This window comes from Erpetoichthys calabaricus, chromosome 6, assembly GCF_900747795.2.
Source record: "Erpetoichthys calabaricus chromosome 6, fErpCal1.3, whole genome shotgun sequence".
NCBI lineage: Eukaryota > Metazoa > Chordata > Cladistia > Polypteriformes > Polypteridae > Erpetoichthys > Erpetoichthys calabaricus.
The window spans coordinates 56496558-56519256 of NC_041399.2; the positions used below are offsets into that span (position 1 = coordinate 56496558).

Here is a 22699-nt window from a genome sequence, read left to right on the forward strand (position 1 = left end):
AAAAGAGGCTCATTCATTCGTCCTTCAATAACCATGGGTTCAGTTCCTAAAAGCACTGATAACATTAAGACTATTGTTTTGTCTACAGAGGTTTCTGATCTTGAAATTAATTTGATTTCATCCAAGCACATGTATAGAGTCCAAGCTCAAATTTGCATAGTACAGTAAGTGATTTCCCCATTACACTCTATAAAAAAGCTTTTTGTTCATCCACAGAAAACAAGACCTCTTTACGCTCAGGTATTGTAGAGGTGGTGTGGTTGTTGTCGTCAATCTGTTGTCTCCAAACCTTTGTAATCTCATGTTTCAGCACACAAGGCCCGTCTACCATCCACTGTTTCTCAATGATCTTTCATATTCATATGCATTGCTACAGTAATATTTTCTATCTCTACCTCCGTCATCCACTTTCTCATCCTGCCTTTCATCTTTTCAACATTGGAGCCTTCTCTAATCTGGTCATTTCATTATGTGGTTGAATTATTAGAGTAGACTGATAGATAGATCCAGAGCCATATTTTAGCTGCACTGTAAGTCCTTCCAGTGAGCAGTATTGCTTCCTTTAGTATTGATAGGTCTGATCTTCTTGCATTCCAGAAAACCCATACTAATTTCACCAGTACAACAGTTCAAAATTGTCAGTTGTCTGGTTCTTTGCTTTCCTTATGGCCAATCTCTCACAATCATCTATTATCACCACTAAGACAGTAACTTCCATGATACATATTTTTGTTGACAGAATGATGTCTTTTCGGTTTAATATCCTGCTCAAAATTGCCATAGCCTTCCTGCTGCAATCATTATCTAATGAGACCTTATAGCTTAAGTAACATTTCATTGCCTCCACTACCTCCCCATGTATTTGCAGAGAACTCCTGGAATTGGTTTCCTTGATTTTTGTCTATTGAGCAGCAAACCAACATTTGCACAGTTGAGGTTTATATTATTTCAAGCAATCATTCAAAAGGGTTAAATAACAGATGTCTACCCTTAACAAACGCAGTTTGAACTTGATCTGGGTAATGCTTTCTTCACTTGTTTAACTGTTTGCCAGGATCTTTTTGTTGTTTTTCATTAGGCAGATTGGTCAGTAAGATGCACATTCATGAGGAAGTTAATGTTTCTTTGGAAGGCAGCAATTGGCATTTACATTTTTGGCAAAATGCTTTCATCTCTAATTTCCACAACCATAGTGAAACTAGCATTACTGGGCTTAGTTTAATGGGTCGCCTTCTGTAAAAGACCTTATAAAAGACCTGCTGCCTCTCCTAGGCCGTTATGAATTTGTAGGCTCTTGTATTTCTATGAGGTTCAATGGTTCGTCCTCATTGTGAAAATAGCATTTAATGAAAGAAGTGCTTTGTTAAGAGACATATTGCACTCCTTAAATATAGTGGTATATTAGATATTTATGTTCACTCACTTTAGTTCTGTCACTACAGTAATCAGAGTCAACATGTTTTCTATCAAGCAGCAAAAACACAAAAGCTGAAAATCCATGCTCACAAACAGCAGTAGTAGAACTGAATCTTTTTTTTTCTTCTAAAAATATTTGTAAAGAACCAAGAAGAAGTAAATAAGTAAATGTTCTTTAGTCAGTGGCTTAAAATTCTTTAGTCAGTGGATTAAAATAAAGATAGGTTTGGCAGCTTTGAGCTCAGGAAACAAATATTTTAACAAACAACCAGCCCCTCAAAGCACACACAAATTACAAAAAAGAAAAAACTTCTGATCTTGCTACTGACAGTAACCGACCGTAAAGGCTGATGATTAATTATAAAGGCATATTGACATCAGTATGAAAGGGCCCTCAATAGCTGTTCTTGCCACATACTTAGTCTGATAAAGAGAGGGTGTGCAGTCTTGAACATAATGGTTATCAGTTTGGATTTCATGCTCTCCACTACTACCTCCAGTGGGTCCAGAGTGCATCCCAAAACTGAGCCTGCCTTCTTAATTAGCTTGATAAGTTTGTGCAAGGAAGGAAGAAACTGCACAATGGTGCAAGTTAGTTTTTAAAGGGTGCTAGAGGTTTAACAGTTGGACTCCTAATTGAGACTACAGTGCTGCTCTTGAAGTGCACTCAGCAGTCCGTAGGAAATGCAACACATGAAGTCCAGTAAGAACTACAGCCAGGCATGACTTGGGGAAAAAAAAAAAAACAAACAAAAGGATCAGTTAATCCACTGATTGGGGAAGACTAAACATCTGCCTGGTATATGAATCTGTTTTATTTCAGGTGTTTGGCTAGATTGAATTGACCACATCACATAATAATACCATGTGTGTCTAGGGACATAGAAGCAAACCATTAGATCAAAAAATAGTTGGTGGGCTCGCTCAAAGTTGAATTTGGTCCACTGGACCCAACAGCAGCTCTACCATTTAACATCTGACAGCCTTAGATGTGTAACTAAAATTCATGTACCATGTAATGTTGCTGCAGCTTTGTGCAATATGGAGTCACAGATTTACACTACTACAGTGGAAGTGTGATTTGGAAACTTACCTAATTAGAGACATTAAAAAAAAGTTATTCAGTTGCCGATTTCACGAACGTGTCAATACATCAAGCAGAATAATGGTTATTCTTCACAGACACCACTAAATATGAATGAATAACTAATCATATTTAAACACTGCAAATGCCCAGGTGGGACTGGGTGGTCTTCTGGGCCTTATAACCTCTAGAGGTTTAGTTCTAGAATAGCCTGCTTTCATGGTCTTGAGCTACATATACAACAATTGTTTTTAATTGTTTGCAATGTTAGAACAGCACTTATGAAATCTATTGGCATCATTTGAAACTAATAAAATCCTTATAAAAGATTAGTTCCAATGTACTACAATAGTTGGTAGCACAAGAGTACATTTTATAAAGTGAAGCAATCATCTTTGTCCTCCACTTGGCCACACTGTTTGTTAATTTTAACAACAATCTGATTGTGGTCATAAATGACTATCCTTTCAAATGGCTATGTAACCATTTTAAGAACATTTTTTCCAGATGATTTCTACAATTTCTTTGGATAACAGTATTTGAAAAATCTGTGTGCTGCCAGTTTCAACCTAAGTAATCAAAGTTGGTTAGATTTATACTGAACAAGGACCAACTTAAGTCAGCAAATGGCATATGTGCTTATATTGCTAATTAAGCTAATGAAAACAAAGCACAACTCTGGTGCCTTTTTCTCCCTTCCCAAACTCTCCTCTATATAGTACCAACCAGAACAAAAAAGAACGAACCATAAATCATTGCTCAAACTACACCATTATACAAAAAGACGCTTTTTTATCATAACTTTATTTACATACTAGAAAATAATGCTGTTGTTCTTACCTGATGTAACTTCTATGGTTAGGGAGTGTTGTAGTGGTAATAGATAGAAGCAATAAAGTAGTAGCTTTTGGCCCGGCTAATGGGAAGTAATAAAGTCCTCTTCATAGGATCTTTGCTCTGATCTTCTATTCATTATAGAAATTTGCACAGACCAAAAGTACTTAATACTTAAAACCAATATAAATATTTGTAAAGTTAATCAGTTTTCAAAGTTTTTACTTTGTGCAGGATCAGATCAGTATTGCAGAAAAAAATACAACCTTCAAAGAAAGAAATGGAATTAAATTCTGGAAGAAAATCCTGATAATAGTATTAACAGCTTTCAGCATTAAGCATGTGGAAAACTTGCTCTCCTTTTCAAAATCCTGACTCAAACATTTTATTAAATGTTGCAATAACAGAATTCTTTATTTACAATGGCATTATTTAACATCACATAGCAAATAGCATCAGCAAAGCAATATTAGTCAACAACTTGCATAAATGTGTTTAAATTTCTCTCAATTTTTCTAACTTTGCATAAAATGCTCACACTAGGATTACAGACATCAATGCAGGTGAACAAGGTGATGTTTAGTGTGAATTCAATTGGAAAAAATACATCTTTGCGCCTGCAACACTGTAAGCTTTCTCCAGAAAAACCATGTAATTTACATATTGCTTAGATTTACCCTTGCATCATCTTCTCATACATAATTCACAGACATTAAAATGAACAATTGTACAAATAATATAACCCACAACTGATCACAAATAAACAAAAAGAACCAACATGAAAATTAACAATGGACTGATAATGACAGGAGAGCTGCAGTTGGTAACCAGCCAAAAAAAAAATAAAAATAAAAATGATGCACTCATTCAATAATGTACACAATCCACTATACAAATATAATACAACAGACACTTCTGTAGGAATATACAAGACAGAAAACCAGATCTAAGGCATTATGCTAGGTTTTAGCATTTTGAGGTTCTTGCATTTAGCTTTTACCTGTTCTACGAAATTGGCAGACTATATAAAACAAAGATTTTTCAAAAATTCAAAAAGAAAACAAAAGTAGACACAAAAAGGTAGGTAAATTTAATCAAAGCCTGTAGGATTTTTTTTAAATAGTTTTGTGCAAAGAAGATCTTTGCTCCCAGTCACAACTGCCCAGGTACAAACACTATAAAAAGGCTTTTAAACCACACCAACACTTCATGGCTTATTTTTAATGATACTGTATTCTTTGGATTTTGCAAACAGAGCTGTACAACTCAGTTTAGTTTTTGAAAATTTACTACTCTATTTTTTTTTTTTTAATTTTCCCCGTAAATAAAAGTGAGCTTAGTAAAACATGTATCTGTAAATATTTAACTAGATAAAGCCCATCAAAAATGGCTGCATTTTGCTCAATGTACTAAACATGGCTTGACTTTATTTTGTATACCACTTATTTATATGCTTTTTGATTTAAAAAATAAATAAAACACAAACTATGTAGCTGAATCCAGTATATTTAAAATTCCAGTATTGTTCCTTTCCCTCAGGTGCAACTAAAGTAAAGCATCTAAGACATATTATAAATAAATAAAAAAAAAAAAAGTTGGAGAACTAGGACTTCATGTACTACTAAAAAGTTTTTTTTGTTTTTTTTTTTATAAACAACAGAAATTCATTTGCATCTTCAAAATGGAATGGTTAATTTTATATCATTTATTGAAAATTGGTACATTACCTGAAACCAAAAGAGACTGGTTAAGGGAAGGCTACATTTCATAGATGTAAATCAAAAAGTGCATGCATATATTTAAGTTTCTCTCCTCTCCAATCCTAAAGGGATTTGTTGGGCATATTTAATATTCAGTTTCCAAAACCAAAGTTTCATCTGACTCTAAATAAATGGACCTGCCAGTGGTTATTCAGGGATGATTCAACAAAGATGTGCTACAAAACTCAAGACAACTAGCTAACTAATGTCTAGTCATTGCTCCTGTCACAGTTACTCTGTCTAGCCAAGTTAACAGTCAAGAAAGAACTCTGAACTGCTTGTAACCAGGTTCCATGACTTGTTTCAACTATAGTCTCAGAGCAGAAAGCATATGGTGCAGGGACATTAATGTGATGTATTGTTGATTGAAGTAATGCTGGAACTTGTGCTAGATGAGGTACTAAAAACAAACAAAATCAACTATCTGTGCAAATAATTCCAACCTTTTTGTTGCAAAGGGGCTCAAATGTGGAGTGAGGATATGGCCCCTGCCTGCTACATACTGTACATTAATATTATGTATTTTATACATATTAACTATGCCATCAAAGGCACTGTTAAGTTATCTGGAACAAAAAAATTAACCACCAGCTCAAAAACACTGTTTTCCTGGTGGTGGTAATGAGGTGTGTAGACATTTCTCTAAACCACAAAATAAAAACACTGATGCACACACATAAAAACACAAGTAAAACAAACATGAACCCTGAATTTCACTGCAGGTCTATTCTTTCTAAAACTGCACAATGCACGTGCAGAGGCATCTAATAATATTCTTCTTATTAACTAGTCATGATTTAGAGGAAAGAAAAACAGCTCATGGTAAAGTCCATAGTAATGACGTGTACTGATTTGACAGAATCCATGAACAGTGGACTTTAAATTCAAAACAAAACAAAGTCAGGAATAATTAATTAGGAATAAGCGGGATGGAGGTCATACTGTAAACTGCCAGGCAAACAAAATGAAATTTAAAAAAAAAAAAAAAAGCAATATTAATTGAATAAACACTTCTTCCAACGGCACTGACCATAGTTACTGAGGGAAACCACGAACATCTCCTTGATTTGACAAAGTTAAAAAGGTAGCTGTGTTTAATACTGAAGTACCATGTTTTCTAGGCCAGTGATATTAACTTACCAGAAAACTGTACAAAATTGTAAAACAAAGATTCTCAAGTAGTTATTGCTTGGTTACATACATCAGAACAGTTAGTTTTGTGTACCTAGTAGTAATCATTTTTAAACACACCGTACAACTTAGTTAAAAAATACACTCTTAATATTTAGAAATTGAGTTATGGCTGTTTTTTTTTTTTTTTAATTACTTTCTCTCTCATTGTTTTATATGCCAAAACAAGAAATCTGTCTGGACTTTTTTTTCCTTTTTAATTACAACCAAAAGACAGTTGCTGTTGATGGGGACACTTTCAGCTATAATCTGAAACACTCAGCCCTGGTGCTGCACTTCTCTCAATTTTAATAATGCGTAGCACACTATTGTCAGTTCTAAGTGCAGGTATTACAACAGAATTAAAATGTTACACTATTTAAATTAATTTATATACAAAACTGTGTAAATATCCTCACTTGCAGAAAAAGAATAATCACTGGAGCTGAGGGGTGTGCAGAGTTTCACAACCTATGTCTCACACGGGACACTCTAATCTTCTCAAAGATGAAATAGCAGAGTCAGGACATTGGGTGTAACGAAAAATAACATGCTTCAGACAGTGTGACATGGAGGGGTGTGCAAAAAACACAACACGGAGTTTTTAGCAATTAACTCTGGATACAAAACCCTAACCAACAGCATTAACCTTTTAATTTAATTACATTTCCTGTACACGGTACTGGAGAGCTGGTCAATACTGTTTAAAAAAAACAGAAACAAGAACAAAACAAACTAAGGAAAAAACAAACAAAAAGCGCATAATTCTATACAAGACAAACCAAATATATTTATATATTATCTACTACCAAACGCTCTGATAACTATATTAGTCTGGCTTTGAAATAGAAACTATTAGAACAATTTTACAAAATCGCACATAGTCTTAAAAGCATTATTTTAAGTCTGAAACTCATTTATTAATCCAGAGAGCTTATTCAATTTCACTCCCCCCGCCCCCCCCCCCCCCCCCCCAACAAACCCTGCTAAGCAAGAGGCTTAAGTCTTAATTGCTGCCCATAATTAAAAAAAAAAAAAAAAAAAAAAAAAAAAAAAAAAAAATGGCTCAAACTCTTCACACCCGCTAGAGACAGGAAAATAAAGGAAAAAAAAAAGGAAAAATTATATAGATCAGCAAACTGTACTTTGTAAGTGAGCAGGGCTGTGGCATTCATCCCCAGAAAGGAATACATTCATCTGAAGAGGATTCTGGTGCCACCATAAACCTGTTGTTCAAGGGAGACCTAAGTCACACTACGGTGAATGCAATGAACAGACTGATTGGCATTCAATTATGCATACTTGAGACGTAGAATAAGTTGTGGATGCTTCATACAGAAGAGAAGTAGCATGGGATCCATTGTTGTTTCTCTTCCTCTTGCTGCCATATGTTTGCATTGGTTCCCTCTGTTTCAGGGAATAACTAGAGGTTCTGTTTCCAAAGCCAATCTATGCAGGTCTGGCAAAGTTGTCTTCCATCTGGTTGATCCATTAGCACGTGAACCTCAATGCTTTAAATGCCTGTCACAGAGTCTACTGAATTGTCAGATAAAGAGGCTTGAGATGACATTAGGGTCAACAATATTTCTATAAAATAAAAAGAGAACAAGAAACAAGCTTCAATAAATTTTAAAGAAAACAAACATGCAGGGTGAAATTTAAATATTACACAGTTATTCAGTTATGTTCCCACTATCCTGAAATAAATGGGTTCTAAAATGTGAAACAAGCTGGCCAGTTTATAAATCTAGCAAAAAGTGGCAACCGATTTTAAACATAAAACTGTATTTACAGTGGCTGTGGGGAGATAAGAGGAAGTGACTATTTATATAGTTTTATCCTTTAAAGACTGTTAATGCTGATACCTACTGATATTTTCATTGGGCCTTTTAATTTTTTGCTGCTTGAACTTCAGGGCAATCTGTAAGGCATCTATTAATGTTAGTCAATGTACTTTAATAAGTGCTGGGGAAATTAAATGTAAGTAAGAAAGCTGAAGGTAAATCTGCCTTGTTAATGATGGGTAATGACTTACTGAAAATGTATTATATAATGAAACCAAAACTAAAGTAAATATCATACTGTGAGATAATTGTTTAATATCTATTACAAATAAAAAAAACTTGTGACAAGATGTGATCTTTTGAAGAGAGACAGACAGACAGAGACACTTTTACGTCCCGCGAGACAGTCAAGTCACGTCATACTTACAACCTTTGGAAGCAAGTCCCGTGATACACATGCAGAGCAGGTTAGAGATAATGGAAGTAGGAAAATTCGAAAGTCTCAAAAAAAGGAGAGTAAAGATCGCATTAGCGCAAACAAATGGAAAATATTACTCGGTGAAATAACGGAACAGTGAAAAGAGATAGAATAGTGTTTGAGGGTGTGTAGGGGAGAAGAGACACGAAATGCAGATCACGCAACACGGCAGCAGCAGCGATCCAGCAGTTGAACTTACAAAGAAGAGGTAAAAAAAACAACTGTTATTTCCCATTGTATCACCTTTTAAGAGGGGTTTCAGAAGAGCTACTGCGTCTCCTTGAGGTGCGTTCAGTCCCCCTCTTCACAACAGCACGTATCGCTGGTGGGGGGAGAAGGGGTAGGTGAACAAAGTGCAAATCACACAGAAGCAGCAGCAAGCCAGCAGCTGATCGAGCAAAGAGGAGGTTAAACAAAAACTACTTGTTTCCCATTGTATCACCATTTAAGAGGGACTTCGGAGAAGTGGCCGCGTATCCTTGGGGTGCGTTCAGTTACCCTCTTCACAACGGCACGTATCACTGGCAGGGGCAAGGGGTTGGCGGGCGAAGCCCCCTAGTCCCTCTAATATTTATAGGTTGGGGAGGAGTCCCCATAGTGAAGTTCAGAGGAAGCAGACTAGTACAAGTGCATGTTGATGCAAGGATGCTAATGAAAACAATTATGCAAAAATAATTACAGCTTCCAATACTACAATTTTTAGGATCTGTCTGCAGCAAAGAAAGGACTCGTCTGTGTAGCTAGTGTACCTCAAATTGTTTTTAGCAGTGAAACAAGAACAGTGTCATCTGTCAAAGTGAAGTCAACCTATGCACAGATCCTTAAAATTAATGATGCTGAACTATAACCTCACCAAACCAATAATAATAAAATCTGAAACACCTGTATAGTACAAAGAATATATTTCTGCACAGAACAAATGTACAAGTTCTTTATCAACCAAGTAAAATGGACGCTGAATACATATCTCTCAGTGATAAAGCAAATGTTTAAAAATAGATCTCTATTTTCACATTAATGCATTATCTGTTCTCTTCTTATATAAATGAAGTTTTGCTAATGGCTACATGCTAAATTATTTACTTTAGTGAGTTACAATAGCACTTTGGGAATTGATACAAAAATCACGTTTTTAAGTCTGTTTCAATTCAAGAGACTACTTACGAAACCTCTTCAATACTTCACAGTCTAAATATTGTACTGCTAAATAGTCATCCTATTTTATGAGGTTTAAAAGCCTTTACTTCTGCTTTCTTTATATCAATCCTTTATAGCACCACTGAGTATATATATAAAAGTAAGTTTACATGCAGAAGCAAAAAATGGTAAACTTGAAAGTGAGGTTTAATGGTTAAAGTGCTAGAATATAAACTACATGTCTGTTCAATCCCTATCACAGAATGACTAAGTGACAGAGTATACCATTTGACCTACAACTTTTCAGATTGTTAAAGTTGTGATATACACTTGCAATTTGCAATTAGCTTGAAATAGAAGTTATCAGACAAATAAAAGCAACCATATTTTTACAAATCAAATAACTCCACCAGGAAAGTCAACATGTTTACCATCTAGCATAGCTTAAATTACAAAAACAGGTAATTTTTCAAATGCCAACACAACACTAATCACTAATAAAAAATCTTAAGAAAAAAAAAATCAGTGGAAAATGTTTTTGCTAACAAGTATAATAATTGACAAACTAACATGGAAAAAAAGACTACTTTCTTCAAGTAGGAAATGCACCAACAAAAATGTTATACTTGCCAAAATTATTAAAAATATAATAAAGTTATGTATTTTGAAGTGTTTAGGTCACCCTGAAGATTAATATTTTGTAGAAAAAACACATAATTCAAGATCTAAACAAAAGATGTAAAATTGTCTGGTGTACTAACCATTAAATTGAACTCATACATCACAAGAACAAACTCTTTGACAGTTGAAAATATTTGTGTAGATAATATAAATCACGGACAGGAAAAAGCAGATGACATTAGCTTGCAAAGTTCATAGGTTTTGTCAAAAAAAAAAGTTCAACATTAAAAGTCATTAGTGCATCTCTCTGCACAATAGGATATGTCTGGAACGATTTCAATTGAAACCACCTGTGGGACATCCTTATGACATTCCTAAGCCACCTCAGCTGCCTCCTCTTGATATAGAAGAGCAGAGACTCTATACTCTGAGGCACTTCCTTGTAACACTGAACTTCTCACCCTGTCATGAAGGTGTCAGCCCAGCACTCCTGCTAAGAAACCTAATTTCTGCTACTTGTACTTGCAGTCTTATTCTTTCAGTCAGAGGCCCTGTTGCAGACCCAGGATAAGATGGAGAAATTATTCCTCTCGGCTGGCTTGGAAACACCAGGGAATTCCCAGGAAAAACTGGAATCTTTAGCTGGGGACCATGAAGTCTGGGCTGACCTGCTTGGCCTGCTGCTACTCCAACATTCACAAGGAAAAGCGGTTTTAGAAGATGAGATGAGAAGTTCAATCTCTGAATGGTTCAAATACTGTTTAGAGTATTTAAAATAAAACAGAACCAAAAATTTGTTGTTGAGATTTAATCAAAGAATGAAAACTACAATATAGGAAGAGTTCTAAAACTGTAAGACAAAGAGGAAATTGTGTTAGAAACTAGTATCAGAAGTAAATAAATCTAGCAAGTGAAGCCAAGAGTGGATGCATACACTGAGTAGGCATAGCACCAAAGAATACAATAAATAAAAATAAAAGGGGGGTGTAGAGTGAGAGCAAACAATGTATGAATCAATCTTACATTGACAATTCTAATATCAAGCCCCTGTGTAAATTCAGCCTGTCTACAATACTGCTGGTAGCAGAATTACACAAGTTCATTATAATAAATTATTCACAGCTTTGTCTAAAGTACATTTCACTAATGTGAAAAACAACACACTAAAAGCCTTCACTGTGAATGTAAGTACATAAAGTTGCAGTCAACAATGATTTTCAAACATGCACTTCTTTTTAATTAAATTTAGAGGTGCTAGCTTGGCAGTATTCCAAACATGGCTTTTCAGTTTGGGTAGAATATTTGTTTATGTTTATAAAAAGAACCACAATAACATGTATCAAATGTTTCTTAAAAAAGGTTTTATTACATAGAGGGATTGTGTCTGCTAGTTTACAATGTACATTAAAATGTGCTGCATTGTCAGTAAATAATAAGTAGTGGTGAACCCTAATTTTACACATGTCAATAAAGTAAACACACATCTGGGGTAAACAGATGATGATTTAAAGGTTTATGGAGGCATGAGCCTGGCTCAGATCAGCAACTGAATGCGACAGTGTTGACACACAGTTTTTAGAGAGTCAAAAGTACCTGAAAAATAGACCAAGATATACAAAGCACTTGTGCTTTTGCAGTTTCTTCATAAATTTAGAATTATTTTCTAATACTGCTACACAGGACCTCCCAGGAGCAGCAGAGATGAATATCAATCTTGATGGATGTGTTTGTGGTCTATATAAAGGGTACTGGCACAGTACCAGCCACGAGAACAGACCATGCTTCATACTCTGTCAGATACAACTCCTGGTGTATGCTATGGTCTTGTCACATCTAGACTGCTATAACTCCCTACTGGTAACTGTGTCTGTATGTGCTACCAAGCTGCTGCAGATTAAAAATTCAGCAGCAGATCTAGTATTCAACCAACTGAGAAGGGCATATGTCACTCCTCTTTTCAGGTCACTACAATGGCTCCCTTTAATAGCACACAAGTTAAAATTCTTGATGCTTGCCTATAGTGACGTTAAAGGGTCAGCACCTATGTGCACAGAGAAACTTGTTCAGTTGTATGCTGCTATTCACCAGGGGCCTCATGTATAAACGGTGCGTACGCACAGAAATGTTGCGTACGAACATTTCCACGCTCAAATCGCGATGTATAAAACCTAAACTTGGCGTAAAGCCACGCACTTTTCCACGGTAACTCATGCCCTGGTGTACGCAATTTCTCTGCTCAGTTTTGCAGACTGGCGGCACCCAGCGTCAAAGCAGTGCTACTGTTCCTGTGTGGTCACCCTTTGTTTCTTAGACCCACATTCCTGACGCGGCTTTATAAATACACTGAAACTATCTGCATATTGTTTATTAGTGTAATGCATTTGATTGTAATTAACCTGCAGCAATATAATGGTCCAGGGAATAGCCATAGTATTCCAAATACCATAACTGCTTTAGCGTTGTTACACTCAATGCATCTTCTTCTTCTTTCAGCTGCTCCCGTTAAGGGCTATTTATCTTGATTTGCATATTCAAAGAGGCGTAATTCTGGGAGGAGTTGGGGCGGGACAGAAGGCGCATGCACGTGCGTTAAATTCCGATCAGCGTGAAAAGTATGTAGCGGAAGAACGTGGAAGTTTGTGTACGTACAGATTCCTGCAGCTGGATTTTTCTGTGCATACGCACATTCCTCCTTTTGTGCTTACGCTATGTTATAGTGCGAGTTCTACGCACGGCGTTATGCATGAGGCCCCTGCTCTGGTCTGGTAGTGAACAACGCCTGGTGATGCCACCTCTGCGTAACATCAAATCTTAATCCAGACTCTGTTCGTGTGTAGTTCTGAGGTAGTGGAACAAGCTGCCAACTCCCTCACCGTGTTTAAGATCAGCTTGAAGACTCTCTTGCTCTATAAATCTCTCTCTAATTGGTAATGGCTCTGATAGGGCCTTGTAACTAAAGAAAGATTAACTATAGTTTTGTTTTTTGTTTGGTTTAAAGCTCTTCACTTGCGATAATCAATTTTGTAAACTTGTACTGTAACACTTGTTCTTAAACAGCCTCCCAGACTGATGTTAACCAGCATAAGGACACGTAATTGTTTGAGATGGCTGAAATTCTGTGAACCACTTACAGTCTTACCATTGCAAAAAATGTCTAAAGGACGCATTCATTTGCTAGAGCTTTAGATTAACTTGTCTTTTTGGTGAGGTTATACCAACTGAGTGTTTCCAGGACACTAACAAGGGGTTTGATACATTTTTTTGTAGGAGCACTGGGATAAGACCCCTTTTTCTAGCAGGGGTACTTTATTGTCTTTATTGAGGACTTCATTTACATTCACTGTAAAGCTTCATTTAAGAGAGAACTGTTAAGAAGAAAAAAACCTGAGTTTTACTTATTTTGTGCTGTTACAAAGTAAGAATAAATTCCAACTTACAAGAATAATAGGTGCTCTTACTTTTTAACCCAAGGCTTTGTTGCAGTAAGCCTGAAATTTTCAATTCATAAGATAAAAAAAAAAAAAAAATAAAACCTGCAACATTACTAATGTTCAATTTGTATTCTAGGACAGTATCAAAATTCTGAGTATTTTTTTTTTTATATTAAAAAAAACCTTTGAAGATCAATTCATACTTAACTTTACATACTAACTTACTAATATGTTATAATAGGTTTATTGATGATTTTACATATTTATATAGGAGGATGACAAAAATAGTACATTTATTTTAATAAAAGCAACATTCAATATGAAATTAAAGCAAAATAACTTACAATCAAATTTTAATCTAACTTTTCTTCTTATAAAGAGAAAACTTTTTTTTCACTTGAAAATTTACAGTCATAAATATTTCAAGAAAAAAATAAACCAAAGCTGTAAGCTCTTAAATCTTCACTAGCTTTTACTTAAAGATGAAATACCCTGTGTTGTACGGACAGATGCACTATTCCTGTTTTGCACAAGGATACGTGGTTAACTCTGAACAATAATGCAATACTACAATAAGTCATCTTCAGCAATGTATGTGTGACATCAACCATCTTCATACATGACAGTATTGTTAAAACTTTGTACTGCACTGCATAATTCACAATCACAAGTTACTAAATATTAAAACATTGACTACAGTAGATTGATTTATTGCTGTCACAAACACAATTAATCTTTTGTTTATGAAAACTGACTGAATAGAAATTAAATATCAAACCCAAAAAAAGTGTCTTCCTACTTGAAAACTGAAAGTATATAAATAAAATTTGCTTTGTTTATAGGACCAAATGGAACAATGTAGAAAAAGCGTCATCACTTCTAAATAGTGTGACTGAAATGTATGCAAATACCCTTGATTTGTATTTTTAAACTATGAAGCAGAAGGGTAAATCAAGGAAAATGTCTTTGTCCCAAACATTACGAACGCCATTGTAGTTACTAAGGTTTAAGTCATCATCAATCAGACTGTGTGTGTGTGTGTGTGTGTGTGTGTGTGTGCGTGCGTGTGTGTGCGCGCTCGCGCATGTGTGTGTTTTCATCCTGTGAGATGAACTGGTGTCTTTTTCAGGGGGTTTTCCTGCCTTCCACATTATGGTTGCCGAGATATTCTCTAGCTTCCCTGCAATTCTGCTCAGGCATAAAGCAGGTTTGGAAGATGGAGGGATTGATATTTTATATTACACTTTACCACATCCTTGGGGTAAAATGGCATATCATATGATGTACTGTAACTTTTTTCACAAAATAGTTTGCAGAAAGTGTCTCTAACTTTACAAATGTTTATTGAATCAGTTTGGCCTAAAGACTTTAGTCTGAATGACCAATTATGTCCTTACTGAGTGCCAGAGTTGAAGCAGGACACATGGAACTATTAGACTAAAGAATATTTATTATGTGAAACTCACAACTTATTTTAAAAAACATTAGAACATAGGAGAGTGCATGCAACTACACTTCAGATCAAAGACCTGTGACCAATCCAAAAAAAAACAAAACATACATAGTAATTGCAGTGGTAGTCGTTTTGTAATGTGAACAGAGAAGAATTTGAAATTATCTGGTGCAACTAAACCACTCTTTAAAATTTTGTTATTGATCACATTATATGGACTAGAAATCCATCCAGAAAGGTAAGGGGAGGAATAATGTGTTTTATTAAATGTGCTTATGTATTTCTATTTCCCTTACCCGAGATGCATCTCCTTCTTGTTTAATCATATCATCTCCAGGCAACTGGTTTGAAAACAAGCTCCCTCCTCTTATAGGAGATTCATTTATTTGCTAGAAAAACGTACAATTAGGAAAGGAGATTAGAAAGTGCAATTAAAAAAAATAAATAAAACAGACTGTAAATGGTTTTGGAAGATTAACATAGTACTGACACAATATATACCAGGCTGTGTCAAGAACAACATGTATGTGTTTCCTATTATACACAAGTCAAAATGTTAATTAGATTGCCACTTTTTCACTCTTCCATCAGGTAATTTATTTGAAATACATAACCATGGGCTAGATATAGATGCAAAACATGCATAGGTATTTACTTGCTCGGAAGCCATTGAGGTCAAGCCTGTAGCAGGCACAGAGGTCATCGATGACATGTTAATCTGGCTCGACATCTGGTTCATATTGTTCATGCTGCTAGAGTTCGTAGCCATGGATACATTGATGTTCATATTGTTGCTGTACATGCTGGCGTTTGTCTGTTGACCAAACTGAGGAGAGGACTGCTGTGGAAACAAACTGACAAAAATATACAGGGAGCATTTAAATCTAAGTATCAAATTGAAAAACAATAAGTATACATTCATAAAGAAGGCAGAATTGTAAACTGTAACAATAATCAACAAAATTAGCGCCAATATTGTTACAATCAAAATAAATATTAATTTTAATATATTGCCAGACATATTTTAAATTTAGCTTTCAGTATTAAAAAAATACTTATATACTACTGCACTGCAGACCACAATTTAAATTAATTTATAACAATATACTTTTTCCACTTTTCCAGCTCAAAAGATATTATTCCTTGTTTCCAAATTTGAGGTATAAAATTGCTTAGGTTATTAGTTTATACAAATGTTAGACTAGTTAATATAAGCATTCAGTGTGCATGAAGAAATGTTTAGTGCTATTTTTATGATGGGATATAGTGAAAATAATATTTCAAGATTAAAGTCTTTGCCAGATGCACCTAAGATGCAATTTTCAACCCCCAGAAACTTTTAATAAATGTTAACTGTCACATTTTTTTAAGTGCAGCTTGTTTCTGGTAAATTAAAAAAGAAAACAATTACTATATTTAACACCATTAAAAAGAAGGGGTGCCACATGATGTTACATAAATCAGCTTTACACAACTCAATTTCCTAACCAACTTAATCTAATCTAGGGAGTAATTGTTTTAATATACACAGTGGGAGGTTTGAAATTTGGCAAGTACATCTTATGAGAAGGAGAGAAAGACCTAGGAGCCATAGTGGACTCATCACTGTCTACATATAAAAAGAGTACAAAAGCCTTTGGCTAATAAGATGCTAAAAAGATACATAGTAAGATGTGCGGAGTATGAGAAAGGTTAAGCTTAAGGTATGTAACAGACTAGGGAGGGGACACCTTTAATAATATTTACATTTCAGATTGCAAAAAACTTCAGAAGGTCCAAAGAGAAGCAACACGACTGAGTCCTGGGATGAAAGACATGGACAATGAGGAAATACTGAAGTAGCTGAATCAGTTTAAGCCAACCAACATTAAACTGAGATTAAGATTTGACATTACTGAAAGTATTCACAATTATAAACAGAATTATTACAGATCCTAGCAGTTACTTTAAAAATGAATTCTTCAACAAGAACACAGAGAAACATTGAAACATGTAAGGTATCTTTCACTGAAATGTTAGAAAGTTTTTTTTTTTTTTAAACCGACAAGAGAACCACAGATATATTGGAATAAGTTGGCAATTAGTGCAGTACAGAGTGGAACCTTAGAGAACAAAATAAACAAAAATGACTTTTTTAAGGTGTTAAAAGGGAAATGATGAGTTTGAAGGCCTGAATGTCCTGTTCAGTTTTAAATTGTTCTGCATTTTTTAAGACAGGCACACAGACAAAACAAATGGTTATTCCTGCTACATGACCAGACAATAAAAAGGCATGGATAGAAAAGTAGATCACTTGCAACACGCCAATTTAAAGGTACCAAATAACATAAGTCATCTTTGGAATGTGCAAGAAAATCTTCGAGTACCTCAAGAAAAACGCAAATAGACATGTCAAGAATGTGTAAACTCCATAAAGAAATGTTAGTTCTTTGAACCTAAAACTCTGAATCTCTGAGGCAGTAGCCTTCACCAAAGAGCCAAATTAAAATAATCAGACTGAAGTATAAACTGATGCATGTAAATCATGTTTGTATTACATTAATACTTATAAGAGACTGAATAGATTCTGTATGATTGATGTTTCTCTTGTTGTTAAATTACACACCATAATTCTAGACTATATCTAAAGTGTTTAATTTGATAAAACATACAGTAAAAAGAATTGTAGCACAGATACAAATTCGAAAGCTTGAAATTAGGTGCTGCACTCTTTGGCTTGACTCACTGGTATCATACTTAACTTTAAACAATGATAATGTATTACGATCACTGTTCTTGAACTTGAGAACTTCCGAACTGTAAAATAAGCATCACAAAGGCAAAGTGGAATAACTTATTTTTGCAATTAGAATTCAGAAACACTGGTCTGCAAATTAGTTTGGTGCTAAACTTTTGACTTTGGTATTGATACCAGCATCAAACTAGTTCTGAAGCAAATAATGTACAACTCCTGATAACCCCATCTTCCCAACTCCCTCTCTGCCCCAGCAAACTAAACCCTCCCCAGTCGCCTAATCATGAACCTATCCATGAGCCACAAAATTGAGCAACACTCTACATTGCTACAAGCTACAGTTACCATTTCAATTCTGCAGTACATCAAAATTTGAGCCCCCAAAGCAATGTCTTCAGAATATTGAAGGGAGGACATTTTTGTACATGGTCTTTTACCACCGTGGAGTCTTGTGCAATTTTTAGAAATTGTAATCATGTGACTACTCACACTACACGGTAGAGTCGGAAGCTGAAAATGTGCTCAAACTGTTCAAACACATTTGGTCCTATTGACATGCCAAGATGTGGGTGCCCAGACTATACATGCACTTGGCCCTCACAATTTTACCCATTCAGAAAAAACATGACAGCCATAGGCTTCTTAAAATGTAAATAAAGAAAACAGTTATGGCTCTGTCTTTTCCATACTGTGCTCTAAAAGTACAAAAAAAAGAAAGAAAAGGCGTAACTGTAAACGCAGGTGATTGAGGCACAGACAATATGGTCTGCTATTTTACAAAGAAAACTTTATCCTTTTACCATTCTATTTTTTTTTATCACCCCCGCCACAGGGGATTCACAAACCAGTGTTTCTTCATGCTGGCCCCAAGCCCATATTGGGAAGGGTTACGTCAAGAAGGGTATCTGGTGTAACATTTTACCAGATCAATATGTGGACAACAATAGAGATTTTCATATTGGATCGGCCAAGGCCCGGGTTAACAACGGCTTCCACCAGTACTGTTCGCCAACAGAGTGCTGGCGGAAATTAGGCTACTGTTGGCTGAAGGAGGAGAAGAACAGGGGGAGATGTGTCTGGAGGGAGGAGAAGAGAAGGAAAGTAAAGAGAGTGGAACTGATGGTAGGAACTTTGAATGTTGGAAGTATGACTAGTTAAGGGAGAGAGTTAGCTGATGTGATGGAGAGAAGGAAGGTTGATATATTGTGCATGCAAGAGACTAAATGGAAGGGGAGTAAGGCCAGGTGGATCGGAGGTGGATTCAAATTTTTCCATCATGGTGTGGATGGGAGGAGAAACAGGGCAGGGGCTATTCTGAAGGAACAGTATGTCAAGAGTGTTTTGGAGGTGAAAAAAGAGCATCAGTGAGGATTATGAAAGATGGAAATTAAAGATGTGATGATGAATGTTGTTAGTGCATATGCTCTATAAGTTGGGTGTGCGATGGACGACAAAGAATATTTCTGGAGTGAGCTGGATGAAGTGATGGACAGTGTACCCAAGGGACAGAGAGTGGTGATTGGAGAAGATTTCAATGGACATGTTGGTGAAGCGAACAGAGGGGATCAGGAGGTGATGGGTAGGTATGGTGTCAAGGAGAGGAATGAAGAAGGTCAGATGACAGTGGATTTTGCGAAAAGGATGGACACAGCTGTGGTGAGTAAGAATTTTCAGAAGAGGGAGGAACATAGGGTGATGTACAAGAGTGGAGGAAGATGCACACAGGTAGATTATACCCTATGCAGGAGGGTCAATCTGAAGGAGACTGAAGACTGCAAAGAGATGGCAGGGGAAAGTGTATATAGGTTGCATAGGATGGTAGTCTGTAGGATGACGCTGGAGATCAGGAAGAGGAGGAGATTGAGGGCAGAGCCAAGGATCAAATGGTGGAAGTTGAAAAAAGAACACTGCAAGGTTGAGTTCAGGGAGGAGGCAAGACAGGCACTGGGTGGCAGTGAAAAGTTGCCAGATAGTTGGGCAACTACAGCAGAAGTAGTAAGGGTGACAGCAAGAAGGGTGCTTGGCGTGACATCTGGACAGAGGTAGGAGGAAAAGGAAACCTGGTGGTGGAATGGGGAAGTACAGGAGAGTATACCGAGGTAGAGGTTGGTGAAGAAGTGGGATAGTCAGAGAGATGGAGAAAGTAGGCAAGAGTACAAGGAGATAAGCTAAGGTGAAGAGAGAGGTGGTGAAGGCTAAAGAAAAGGAGTATGGTGAGTTGTATGAGAGGCTGAACACTAAAGGAGGGAGAAAAGTACCTGTACCGACTGGTTAGACAGAGGGACTGAGCTGAGAAAGATGTGCAGCGGGTTAGGGTGATAAAGGATAAAGATGGAAACGTACTCACAAACGAGAAGAGTGTGTTGAGCAGATGGAAAGAGTACTTTAAGAGGCTGATGAATGAAGAGATTGAGAGAAGGTTGGATGATGTGGCGGTACCGATTTTTAAGAACAATTGGGATGGGGGATAAAATTGATGAGCCACAGTATGACTATTTGGAAAGAGTAGTGGAAGCTAGGTTAAGAAGGGAGGTGATATTAGTGAGAAGCAGTATGTTTCATGCCAGGGAAGAGCATGGGTTCCAGACTTCTGGCAGTAACTGTGTTAAAAGTTTTACAACCAAATATTGAAAATGATCATTATTTTTATGATTATGTTAATTTGTCCAAATAGAGGGACCATGTAGAAAACTGTGTCTTTTCTAAACAGCTCATACAATATTTTTGTTAAACCCCTTGAATTAAAGCTGAAAGTGTACTTATCTTCAAATGTGGTGGTGTACAGATCCAAAATTATGAAAATTCTGTCACTGTCCAAAAATCTATGGACCTGACCATATATTCTCCCACCCAATTCTCTCATCCTTCATGACACACTTAAAATTGTGTTATTCTTGTCACGTTTTTTTTTCACTTTGATATTTCAATTTCCAGATCCATAGTCTCGTTACCTCATGAATTTCTCTGTTAATTCCTCCTCTCTTATATGAGTCTTTGCTGTTAACTCTTATCAGATTGACTGTTTAATAGGCTGTGAGATTGTAGTTGAGGAAAATATTTTGTACCATGGGAACAAAAGCTCTCTATTATGTGTCAATGATGTTATTTCACATACTGACACAATAAAAAAAGTGTGATAAACCGTCGCGGGCATAACACTTGGCACAGACACATTTGAATGAACTTTTGTAATTTTACTATACAGCCATGTGGCAATCCATCACAAACATTGGGTTGTGATCTACAATTTAAGGAAAAACTGCAGTAGTGCATTGTGGGGGATGAGGGTTTATCCCCCATGGAGTCTGCAGGACATGGGAGCAGGGAAGAACTAAGAGCTAAGCACAAGGTCTTTCAAAATGACTATTTACTTTTTGCACCAAAATTCCCAGAATGCTGGTACCGCATGGTTTAAAAAACAAAACAAAACTGGGGGTTTCAGTACTGGGCAACCCTAAAAGAACCACGTAAAAAAATAGACAGAATGCCAGGCCCACCTTAAATTCCCTTGCACCTCTTCATCAGCATCTTTGTTTTGCAAATGTGTCAATCAGCATAAGCAGCGAGCAGCCTGCTATCTCATCCCCCAACTATGCAGATGAAGTTCTCCCAGCTCAAGTCCGTTTATCTGGGTGTGTGTGTAGGAATTGTATAGGGTGAATATATATTCTTATTTGGAATACATACATTTCATGTGTGTTCCATGTCTACAACGATCTGGGTAAATGAAGAATGACAGGAAAAGCAAGAAAAGAAATATTGAACAATTTATGAATGATCTCTTTTTCTTTGGTTATATTTTTGAATAAAAGCGTACTTGGTTTGTTATACCTTTTGTGAAAGTGTTTATTAAATATTTGGACTTCAGTCTTCACACATTATACACTTCACATCAACATTTTTTCAATTATTAATATAACACGAAAAAAGTTTGTTTTGGTTATGTGTTCAACATTTCTTGCCTTGCATTTCCTGTCATCCTACATTTACCCAGATTATAGATACAGAACACACATGAAATGTATGTATTCAAAATAATAACATATTATTAACCCTATACAATTCCAGACACCTCACGCCCAGATAAACAATTTTGAGCTGGGAGAACTTCAGCTGCATCGGTGGGAAATATCAGGCTGCTTGCTGCTGATTGACACATTTGCAAAACAAAGATGCTGATGAAGAGGTGCAAGGGAATTTAAGGATGGCTCGGCATTACGACTTTTTGTATGCTTCAGGGATCATAAGTGTTGAGATTCCCTTCAGCCACTTTTACCTCTCGATTTTTGGAGATACACATTTTAGTAAAGTTGTGGTCATTCCAAAAAGATAGTTAAATTTAACCAAAAATAAAAAATGTGTGACACATATTAAAATAAGTTCTATTAAATCTACTAAAATTGCGTTTAAATGCATGGCCAACGGAGAGCTGAAGAATCTTGTTCACAAGTTGATCAAGCATGTGATTAAGGAATGCAAAGTAACTTAATAAAGCAAAGACATACATATATATATACATACTGTACATATACAGGTAAAATTCCGTTACAACGAACTGCCAGGGACCTAAATATTTCGTTGTAATGAAAATTCCATTGTAATAAGATTCTGTATTTGTTGCTACAATGCTTTCTTTAACTTGCATCCAGGCATTTGCAATCATTTCAATAGCTTCTTGAATAACTGTCGGGACCATAAAAATACTTCGTTATAATGAAAATTTCGTTGTAAAGATATTCATTGTAACATGATGTTCCACATACATACACACACATATGCACATACATATATATAAGT

The 22699-nt window shown here is 36.0% G+C and overlaps 1 protein-coding gene across 5 annotated transcripts in view; it reads right to left on the bottom strand.

Moving 5' to 3' along the window:
* Positions 1 to 3691: 3691 nt before the first annotated feature.
* ncoa2 (nuclear receptor coactivator 2) overlaps positions 3692 to 22699 on the bottom strand; it is a 337105-nt gene continuing 318097 nt past the window's right edge. For 4 of the 5 annotated variants that reach the window (XM_051929406.1, XM_051929405.1, XM_051929401.1 and 1 more), the window contains exons 21-23: positions 15824 to 16022; positions 15465 to 15557; positions 3692 to 7851 (exon numbers count right to left, since the gene is read on the bottom strand). In XM_051929406.1, coding sequence (XP_051785366.1) covers positions 7840 to 7851; positions 15465 to 15557; positions 15824 to 16022 — 304 coding nt within the window. In that variant the 3' untranslated portion in view covers positions 3692 to 7839. The remainder of the gene's footprint in view (positions 7852 to 15464; positions 15558 to 15823; positions 16023 to 22699) is intronic. The other variant, XM_051929403.1, reaches the window with a different exon arrangement.